This window comes from Beta vulgaris, chromosome 4 (assembly GCF_026745355.1).
Source record: "Beta vulgaris subsp. vulgaris cultivar EL10 chromosome 4, EL10.2, whole genome shotgun sequence".
Classification (NCBI taxonomy): domain Eukaryota; kingdom Viridiplantae; phylum Streptophyta; class Magnoliopsida; order Caryophyllales; family Amaranthaceae; genus Beta; species Beta vulgaris.
In genome coordinates, this window is record NC_079205.1 from 10,266,045 (window position 1) to 10,277,446 (window position 11,402).

An 11,402-nucleotide genomic window follows, 5' to 3' on the forward strand; every position below is an offset into this window, starting at 1 on the left:
GTCAGATTGACCTCTTTTTAGTAAGGAATGCTTGGCGGAAGAGTTATACAAACTGCAAGGTGATACCGGGTGAGAGCGCAACCACCAATAGACTAGTCGTGCTTGATTTCCGGGGTAGGGAGTCTTTAAGAAAGCGAAAACCCAATGTGGAGCCGCGAATCAAGTGGTGGAAGCTCCAAGGGGAGCACAAAGAGAACTTCTTAGCTAAGATGGCTAGTAAAGATATCTGGTCTTGTAACACGAAATGGATGTAGATTCGACATGGACAAAGATAGAACTTAGTATAAAGGAAGTGGCGAAAGAGGTCCTTGGAGAATCTAAAGGAACTGTACCACCAAGTAAGGACACATCTTGGTGGAACGAGGCGGTGAGACAAGCGATAAAAAACAAACGAGAAAGTTATAAACTTTTGGAAAAGATAGCAGCGATGTGAATTATGAGAAGTACAAAGAGGCTAGAAAAGAAGCCAAGAAGGCAGTACGAGAAGCTAAAGCACAGGTAAACAAAGAGCTTTATGCAAGATTGGATACGAAAGAAGGTGAAAAAGACATTTATAGAATTGCGCGTATGAGGGACAGGAAGACAAGAGACATAAGAAAGGTAAAATGCGTCAAGGGTGTGGACCAAAGAGTGCTTGTGGAGGATGAGGAGATAAAGGATAGATGGAGATCGTACTTTGATACCTTGTTCAACGGTGATAAAGCACAAGCCATCGGGGATGTACACATCCCGCCAAGTATGTTAAATCGTGAGTTTATGAGGAGGATTCAAAAGGGAGAAGTCGTTGCAGCATTAAAAAAGATGGGATTGAAGAAAGCTACGGGGCCAGATGGCATACCTATAGAAGTTTGGAGGTGTTTAGGGGGGAGAGGAATCGAATGGCTGACAACATTCTTCAACATGATTTGGAGACACAACAAAATGCCATTAGAGTGGAGGAAGAGTACTTTGATTCCTTTGTATAAGAACAAAGGCGATGTACAAGATTGTACCAACTACCGAGGAATCAAACTAATGAGTCATACTATGAAACTCTGGAACGGGTGATTGAGCAAAGACTTAGGAAACATGTAAAGATATCGGAGAACCAATTTGGATTTATGCCTGGAAGATCGACTATAGAGGCCATCCACCTCATAAGACAAACAATGGAACATTACCGTGATAGGAAGAAGGATCTACATATGGTTTTCATTGATTTGGAGAAGGCATATGATAGAGTACCAAGAGAAATACTTTGGTGGGCGTTGGCAAGGAAAGGTGTTCCACTGAAATATATAGATATCATCAAGGATATGTATGAGGGGGCAACTACGAGTGTGCGGACTACGGGAGGACAGAAGAGTTTCCTATTACGATCGGAGTGCATCAAGGTTCTGCACTTAGTCCTTTTCTCTTTGCTCTAGTCATGGACGAATAACGAGGTCAGTTCAAGATGATATACCATGGTGTATGATGTTTGCGGATGATATTGTGTTGATTGATGAGACAAAGGAAGGTGTTGAGAGTAAGTTGGAATTGTGGAGGCATACATTAGAAGCCCGTGGTTTTAGATTGAGCAGAAGTAAGACGAGTATATGGAGTGCAAGTTCAGTGGGGTTACAAGCAGCGAGGCGGGGGCGGTCACTTTGGATAGCAAAGTGGTTCAAGGATCGAACGTCTTCCGTTACCTAGGATCCATTCTCCAAAAGGATGGAGAACTGGATGGAGACGTGGCGCATAGAATTAACGCGGGTTGGTTAAAGTGGAAAAGCGCCACTGGATTCCTTTGTGATTCCGGCATTCCCCAAAGATTGAAGGGAAAGTTCTACCGCACTGCAATTAGGCCTGCTTTGTTATATGGCACCGAATGTTGGGCGGTGAAACAATGCCACGTTCATAAGATGACCGTGGCGGAGATGCGTATGTTGCGGTGGATGTGTGGCCACACAAGGAAGGACCGATTAAGAAATGAAGTGATCCGGGAAAAAGTTGGAGTTGCATCCATTGAAGAAAAGATGAGGGAGAATCGGTTAAGATGGTTTGGCCATGTGAAAAGGAGATCAGGAGATGCACCGGTGAGAAGAATTGAAGAGTGGAGGAGTAATCAAATTGTAAAGGGTAGGGGAAGACCTAAGATGACTTGGCTGAGGGTAATTGAAAGTGATATGAGGTTACTTGGGATTGAGGAGAGCATGACGTTGGATAGAAGTGGGGGAGGGCAGTATCTATGTGGAGGAAGGGGATATACTGCATTTATTTGTTTCTCTCAATTGTGTTGGTATTAAAACCTTTTGCTGAAAACCTCTTCTAAACACTTTTTGGTGTAAACCTTGTTTTCAAAAAAAAAAAAAAACTTTTATCACTCTTGACGATGCCATCTCCTCTGGTCACGATTCCAGTTGACGATTCATGTTAGCCGATCCCAAATCACCTTGGGAATAAGGCTTAGTTGTTTGTTAGTAACAACAGGTGAAGAGCAAAATATTCCCTGTGATCTATGACAAGAATGTAATCCCTCCAAATACAATACATGATGTTCCCAAACTCAAGGAGGTCTCCATACATCATCCTCACTAAGCGGTGCCAAAAGCTAAAAGGCAGGAAAAGTATAATAGTAATACTACACAAATATTCTATTAAAAGATGAAATAAGTAGAAAGTCCTCAATCTGGTTTGGGCAGAAATGTGAAACCAAACAATTGATGCACTAGCAAGATATAGTGTTGCAAAGGGTAAGAGGAGGCCCTAAGAAAAGGTAGTCAAGATATGTGGAGACCCTCAACTACGAATACCTACATAAATGGCTAAAGAGGATCAACCGTGATAGATTTATATTGTTGACATGAATGGTTGGATCTATCTCAGTAAGCAATCTATTACTAACTCTGAATTTATAATAGGGACACTTTTTTTTTAATCAGGACATTTGGCCCTTTATCCTTCTATGGTAAGTTGTCCCGCTATCTCTCTTTACTTTCTCCTTTTTCTATTTGTCACTTTTTCTTTCTTTTACTCCTTTCCCCCCTACCTCCTGCACTTTTTCCTTGGTCCATACGCAAAAGCAAATGTCTCAATTATTAAAAAGACGGAGGGAGTACTTCTCATAGTCACCCATCAAATCATTGAAGTTAGGAAATTGGCCAAAAAAGAATGCAAAGTTTCATCCATATCTGGAATGTTATACAGCTTACAGATCTCATAAGTATCACCAAGACACAAACTTTAACTCATTATGTACAAAATGATATGGGACTTTCGGTCAAAATTGATCTAATAATAACTTTAAAAAAAAAAAGCTTAAAAAAAACCCAACCCACTGCCTTCAACCTTATGGGACCCTGCCCACACCCAGCGCCACACTGACCCACCCTTCCCTTTAGCCACGGCAGCACCACCCGTCTCCCATTCCTCAACTCACTCCTCCTCTGCTTCCCCATTTCTCCACAGGTCTATTGCCTGCTGCCCTGCCCCTTATCAGCTTGGCCCCACATCTAGTCACACCAGTATCACCGTCAGCCAGTGCTTCTTTGTCATGCAACCATTGGCACCTCAAGTAAACTCCATAGGTACTGCTACTTCTCCACTCTTTCTCTCTCTCTCTCTATATATATATATATTGGTAGTTGACCCTATCTCTCCTTATGGAGGCTGCGAGACAGTGGTGGTAGAGGGTTTGGGGTGGGTCTGTAGGTGAGCAGCAGTGGAGGAGGAGCTATGAAGGGTGGGAGATGCCGGGGTGATCTTGATGAGGTTATTGCTGGTGGTTGTCGTTCCAATGGATATGAATGGAGTTAGTGGTGATTCAGCCATTCAGGGGTGTTAGAGGTGGAGAATTAAAGTAATGGCAGAGAAGAGCGAAGCAGATAGGAAGATCTTTTTCCCACTTTATTTAGATTTTGAATATAGGTTTTTTCTTCTATTATTATTTTGTGATATTTCCTGTGGAATGTTCCTCAGAGATTCTACCTCTAGTTAGCCCCGTATCATTTTGCACAAAATATGTGAAAGATGGTGATGCAGAGAGCAAAGTCCTGAGTTAAAATATAGGAGCCAATTCCAAGTAGTTACTCATTAGAAGAAATGATGACAAGAGTAAGTACTACAAGAATCTGCTGCTACAACCAGGTTATCTCAAAATAATTGTTACCTTCAGTTCCAATAACTCAACACATTGTCCGAGAGAACTAGGAATTTCCACAAGTTGGTTATTTGAACAATCAACCCTGGTCGAATAGCAGAATAAGAAGAGGAATGCATTAATTTGAAAGACTAATAGTGTTTCTTTACAAGTAAAGAAAGCAAACTTCAGCAAGTACATGAAAGAAACCCCAAATCAAAGTTTGGACATCAAGAATTATGAATTTCCACTCATAACAATATAAAAATTATTGAGAAGAAGAGCCTACTTGACCAAAGAAGTAGCTAATCCAATCTCTTCAGGTATTTTTGTTAATGCATTGAATGACACATCAAGTGATTTTAACGAGGGAAGCCTATCAAATCCCACATTAAAAAGGAGAGAGTCAGTTCACTAACAGAATCAATTCTCGCTATAGCAAACAGATGAAGTCAAAGCAACTTACCCCCCAATTGCTGCAGGGAGTTGCGTAAGCTTGTTGTGGCTAACATTCAACACAGTCAGCAGAGGCAAATTTTTCAGGTCTTCTTTCAGTACTTCAATGTTGTTATGGGCCAAGATCAGCTTTTGTAGGTCAACAATCTGCAGACACAAAAGGACCCTTTTAGGTTTCCATCTACAATAAGAAGCTAACAACTTAAAGTGAAGTCACATCTCATTTAACCAAATTGAGGATATTAATGGAAGGTGAGGGAAGATGAAATAGGCAAAGAGCACACCTCCCACCAGTTGTCACCTTCACTAGCGCCATCAAAATTTTGATAGACCTCAGTGGGTACTTCACTGAAATTAAAAAAAAATACAAATGATTGTACAGCTTTATCAATTAAAAAAAGAGTGCACAGCTTTATCAGAAACTAAAAACATTAATGTCCGGGATCTAGGTCTGCAGCACTGGAAAGATCAGCTTTCACATAAATTAGAATGTAGATTTCTCAGTGGATAAAGAATTTTCTCACGGTAGCCTCTTTCTTCCAAGGAAGGGGAACTTGCCTCCAAATTTTCAGAATATAATAGATTGTCATAATTAACAGAAGAGCTTCATGCTAGCATCTATTCTTGCATGTATTTTCTTGAGAATTGTTTTCATGCTTCGTATTATCCACAATTTAAAAAACACTGTCAATCTACACAAAAATTCCTGCTTTCCGCATCAGAATGCCACAAATGTGCACTCCCAATCCTAACTGATTGTTCCCTTTCTCTTGTATGATTGAACATGGAAAGGACAATACAGAAAAATTTCCCAAACATTCATAAAAACTAAGATAAGTTCGGGATAAATAAGTTGAATAGAACAAACCCTCAAGCCTGAAATAACTGTCGAAACAAATGTCCTCTGTCCTCATTAGAAAATTTTCTCTCTCAATCCCATGCCTTATAATTACTTTAAACACCTACACCATCTTCATCATAGAATACGGAACCACATCCAACGACCTCGGAGGTGGGGGTGGTAGCTCGGTGGAGTACCACCCCGAATTCCAGGGCATTATCCTCATCCCAACAATATGTTGGGCATTTGATTCTCGGCTGTTTAGCATTGTACCCAGCCTCTGAGATGGTGTGCCTTGCAAGCTAGTAGCCTAGCAGTGGTTGGTCTTCGGACCATTTATCTTTCCTAATCAAAAAAACATCCAACGACCTCGACTACATTGTAAGAGTCATCCATGAAGAAAGATATCTGAAGTACTTCCCCTTCAGCTAATCTCACAGGCTTACATTTAACCAGCCATAACCACCTTTGTCATTGCTCACATCAGTCCATTTGTCCCACCCAGTAATACCTAATTTGCTATTCCCCCTCCAAATTGCGAATTGAGACAAGCGAATAATGGTCGGATTTTGGTTTATTTTTGGCCCATTCTGGTCGAATTGCGAATTTAAAAGGCAAATTAGATAGCGAATTAGGTTAACATTGGTCCGACCATAATTACCCGACCACGTAATCATAATGCCACATGGAATTTAATATATCTCGGGTGGAAAATCATTTTCATTCAACCAACTAATTTCCCCCCACATACACAGCAAATTGAAACCCCACAACAAGAAAAGAAATATGCAGGAAGCAGATTAAGATGTCAACTTGTCTCCTAAAAATGCAATCAATAACAAATTTTTCTCTAAACACCACAATTAAAATAAATTAGGCCTTCAAATCTTATTTGTTACTTAATCATCTTAAGTCTTAACTAATTAAATAGATGAATTCACCATAACTGAGTAAACTGCATTGCAGAAGATAACACATAAAAAGCAAACACAAAGATTATATAAGTAGTGAATTTGACAAGTTTGATAATAAATGATCTGAAAGATGGGAAATTGATGAGTAAAACTTTGACACAAAATGATTACCTCAAAGAGCGATTTGATAAGTTAAGGGAGCCAGATGATCGAGCTGCTTTTAGCACCCGATCCATGATTGTTCAATTGGGTGGATTATTCAAAACATTATTTTCTGGAGAGAGTTGTTGCCTTGTTGCTTTAAGTATGAGATAAAGCATAAATGTTTTTGGTTTATGCAAGTGAGTTGGATTAAGGGGAAAAGCAGCTTGTAGAATGTAGGGGAAAACAATGAATCAAACAGAGAGAGAGAGTATCGTGGCAGGCAATCAGGTCTGTAAAAGCATAATTGTTTTTTGGATTACTAGTTTTTGGACCCGTGCATAATGCACGGAAATCCTTTAATTTATTAAGTAGTTTTTTTCTGTTCCAAATCTATTAAATGTATAATTATTAGAATACATGCATATAAAGTTGAAAGAATATAAAATGTATAATTGAGGTATTAGCTGCTGAATTAAAATTTTATGATTTTGTATTCAAAATAATTATAAACTGGCTTACAACTCATGCGTTGCAATTATGATATTTGTTACCCATGCTATATCCTTGTTAATTATATTGTACAATATAAATCATCTAGAATATATTATCCTAATGTTGTTTATCATTTTCTTTAATTTACCAACGATGTAATATTAGAAAAAATTTAGTGCTCACAAATGTAATATAATGTGCTATATCCTTATTGTATCGTACAATATATAATGTATGAATAAAATTTTACTAAAGATTTAGGGAAATATTTTAGTATATAGTTTTATGAAATAAAAACATGTACCTTGCTTAGGGTAAGTTAATAATAATTTGAAATTGGCTTACAACCCGTGAGTTAAATTATGACATATCACTTATTTGTAATAATTAGTATTGATCATATTGATTAGGGTGAACATGGCTTACAACCCGTGAGCTAGTTGCACGATTATGACTAATGATTTATGACTCATAACCCGGGAGTTGCATTCTAAAATTTGAAATCCAAAACTCATGATCACATCGATTGTGGTGATTGAAATATTTTTGTCATTTAAAGTTGTTGGACCCGTTCAAAATGCACGAGATTTTTTTAAATATAATTTTAAGATTTTAAGACATTTCTTTTGAAAACGTAGTGTGATATTAGCTCACGATTCAAAGTTTTTATAGTCATATCATGTAATAAAAAATGTTCAAAACTGATTTATGACTCGTGCGTTCAGTGATAATTTAGTTAATATTATGGTAGGACGTATTACAAACCATCATTTTAGAAAAAAACATATTGACTGAAAAATTTGCCGCTCTGCCTGTCTGATAAAAACACAATTTGCACTACTATTACACTCAATCATACAACTACTTTCACTCCCGCTTTATGTAGTTCCACTCACCCCCAATTTCTTGTTGTCTTACACCATCACTATACCGCACCTGGCAACCCACTTTTCACCACCCACCGAACCACCATGCCACGGGGAACTTTGACAGGCGTTATCTGTTCAAAAAAAAAAATTGGCAGATTTTACAATTTAAGGGAATAATTACACATAAATGAGAATCTTCAATGACCTCTCACAAAAGTCTAATTATATTATTTTTGTTATATATACTTGTTTTATAGTCTTGTATCATTGTATGTTACGTTGAAAATTAATGTAAATTAATCTTTAATACCCTCTTTGTTCTAGAGTAATCCAAATACATTTCATTCTCTTTTGTCTCATAATACTATTTAGACTTTCATGGTTGGAATGATCCTTCTACTTAAAGCAACTTATGACTTTTAATTTTTGTGGTTATATTGCATTATGTGATTTTTTTTTGGTATTCATTTATCCCTCAATTAATAATTTCAAATCTTATATTTTATTTATCATTACTTATATCTTATGCCCATTGATGATGAAATTGATCTTGAATATGATATAATCCTAACATCTATTCATTGATATTTAAAGAGTTAGCTAATTTTCTTTCTTCTTTAATCTAGCATAATTTCAAAAAGGACATATTATGAACACATGTTAACTTTATTTAACTTAGTAGTTGTTGTTTGTTTCTTCTAATTGAGATCTAAAGAGTTTCCTAGCTTCTAGACCCGTGCAAATAGCATGGAAAATCTTTCGTTTAATCAATATATTTATATTTCGAATTTGATTCGGTGCATATTTATAGTTAATGGTTACATTAAAGGTTGATAAAAAAATTAAGAAATTTTTTTATATTATGATATATTGATATTTTTCCTAAAATTAGGGTGTAGATAAGGATGGTCAATTTAAATGGATATTCAATTATCTATTTCACCCAATTTGAAAATAGATAAAAGCCCATATTAAATAAATGAAAAGTCGGTGGTGGTTTGTTGGATGGAGCTGGTGACACATTAGATTAGATTTGGGTGGTGCTATGTCCCATTCGTCACCCATTTATCCATCTGTTTTTATATTTTCTTAGTTTTGAGTATAAAAATCAGGGTGTTACCGTATATCTATATATTCAGAACATATCTATAAATATAAACCAAAACATCCTTCAATTTCTCGCAATAAACAATAATTTATTAGTTTAAAATCTTCATACTTTGAAACATATATGAGTGTAGATCATTTTTTTTTTACTTACTATAAATTGTTCTTGGTTTGTTATGGAAAAGGGTTCTTATAATAATAAATTTTGATGAATAATATTTTTCATTTTTGCTGCATGAAAATAGATTGAGAGTTAAAAGCAAATACTATTTTAATGTTTTTAAAATTGAGCAATGTGTTTTTACTAACATAATGGATAGTTGGGACTATTGGGAGCAAAATTGAATGAAAAATAATTGAGTGGGGTTGTTGTATGCTTAGGCCGATTAGATAAATAAAAGTTGCTCTATATTTCTTTTCTATATTGTACAATTTCTGCAAGATTGAAGGAAATGTTTTATGTTCTTTAGAGTATAGTAAACATACTAAACCAAGGGGAAATTTTTCATCTGTTAAATAGCTAATGTTCTTTATTGTATACGACTTTATGTTTTTATCTTATAGATTGATGAAAAACATGGACCATTTAAGGGTCTGTTCTCCCCAGCTTATTTTCAGTTCAGTTCAGTTCAGTTCAACTCAGTTCAGTTCAGTTCAATTCAACTCAGTTCAATTCAACTCAGCTTAACTTAGATCAGTTCAGTTCAGTTCAGCTCCATTCTTTTATAATCATTTTGTTAAATATTATTATTATGTTGGTGTAATTTATTTTACTAATTACTCTTATTTATTGTTATTTATTTTATATCATTATTAAGTATTATTATTATTATCATCATCATCATTATTATTATTATTATTATTATTATTATTATTATTATTATTATTGTTATTATTATTTCTATTATTTTGTTTACTATAGATTTGTTCATTATTATTACTATTATTATTAGAAGGAACATGGTTTAGGTCAAAAGCACAAATGAACCCACGTTTTTTAGCCCATAAACTAATCAAATCGCGTCAAAACAGTTTATGATGCAATTTTGCGCGGTCCGACCCAATCATTAATTTTATTACTAAATATATTATTATATTATTAAATCTAATTATTAAAATAGTAATATTAATTTACTTCTTATATATTATTGTTATTATATAATCATATCATCAAGTATTAATATATTAATACAAATAATATAAAATAATTATTATTAATTATCATTAATTATTATTATTAATAATAATAATTTATGATTATTAATATTATTTATTCATAACTATCATTTAAAAATATCCAAAATACTATTAATATCATTATTATTACTTATCATTATAATAATTATTTAATATTCATGTTATTATTGTTTAAATATTATTTATATATTTATTACATTCAATTTAATTTAATTCAATTCAATTCAGTTCAGTTTAATTCAGCTTAGTTCAATTCAGTTCAGTTGTTTTATGTCGAAGAGAACATGCCCTAAGTTAGTACAAAATGAATTATCAAGCGAACGTAAGTTATATCATGAGTCTTGGTGTTATCTTGTACACTCTATACAACATACATGACAAAAATAGCTAAGTCAAAGGCTTTTATTAGATGATAGAAAGCATTTATCATACTATGTTATCAGCAAGTTTAGCTTTTGTATTTGTGTACCAGTGGTTTCAATTTTTATGAGCCGTAACTTGTGAGGCATGGCAAGTTGGTTATGAAAAATGATTTGGAATATTCTGTACAACATAACTATATAAACCCCTTCTCATTTTATTGACAATTAAAGAATGAAACTCCTTCGAAACTTTCATCTTCTTAACCCTATGTGCTGATGTGCATTTAATATTTCTTCAACATACTCCTCATATAGTTATATATAGCATAATGGATTTTTGAAGGGAAGCATTATTTTTTTTTTTAATATTGGTTGAATTATAATAATCGGTTATGATAAGATTTGATTTGTTTCCTTAATTGATAGAAGCTTGATTAATTTCCTTAGTTATTGTAATTGATTTTATTACCCTATTTGTTGCACAATGCACTCGGTGAAGGATGAAGGGTGATTAGAAAAACATTTGTGCCACATGGCATAAGCAAAGAAAAAGCTGGAAAGTTGAGGGTGAAGGAGAGCAGAGGAAGCTTCATGTCTTGCCACATAGGCTGAAGTTTTCTTGCTTTAATATTATATATGATTGTAATTCCTCTGTTTTTTTTATGTTACACTTTCTATTTTAAGAAATTTCAAATTAGATATTACACTTTTATTTTAGGTAATAACTTCTCTCTATCCCTCTCCTATCACATATTTACATGGGACCCATTTATTTTCTTTCTCTCTATCTCTCTCCTATCCAAAAATTACCTAGGAGTCCGTAATTTAAAAAGTGTAACATCTAAACAAAACGGAGGAAGTATGATTTTATCATGTTTCTATAGAAAAAATTATCAATTTTAAAAATAAGTCAACCATTTA

General features: G+C 34.6%; 1 protein-coding gene across 1 annotated transcript in view; it reads right to left on the reverse strand.

The window, feature by feature from the left end:
• Positions 1 to 6,759, reverse strand: part of LOC104907745 (plant intracellular Ras-group-related LRR protein 6) — a 29,727-nt gene extending 22,968 nt beyond the window's left edge. Inside the window, exons 1-5 of the mRNA XM_010696722.4 lie at positions 6,482 to 6,759; positions 4,840 to 4,903; positions 4,566 to 4,702; positions 4,389 to 4,475; positions 4,130 to 4,205 (exon numbers count right to left, since the gene is read on the reverse strand). Of these exons, the coding sequence (XP_010695024.1) occupies positions 4,130 to 4,205; positions 4,389 to 4,475; positions 4,566 to 4,702; positions 4,840 to 4,903; positions 6,482 to 6,546 (429 nt within the window). The 5' untranslated portion in view covers positions 6,547 to 6,759. The remainder of the gene's footprint in view (positions 1 to 4,129; positions 4,206 to 4,388; positions 4,476 to 4,565; positions 4,703 to 4,839; positions 4,904 to 6,481) is intronic.
• Between the last annotated feature and the right edge of the window lie 4,643 nt (positions 6,760 to 11,402).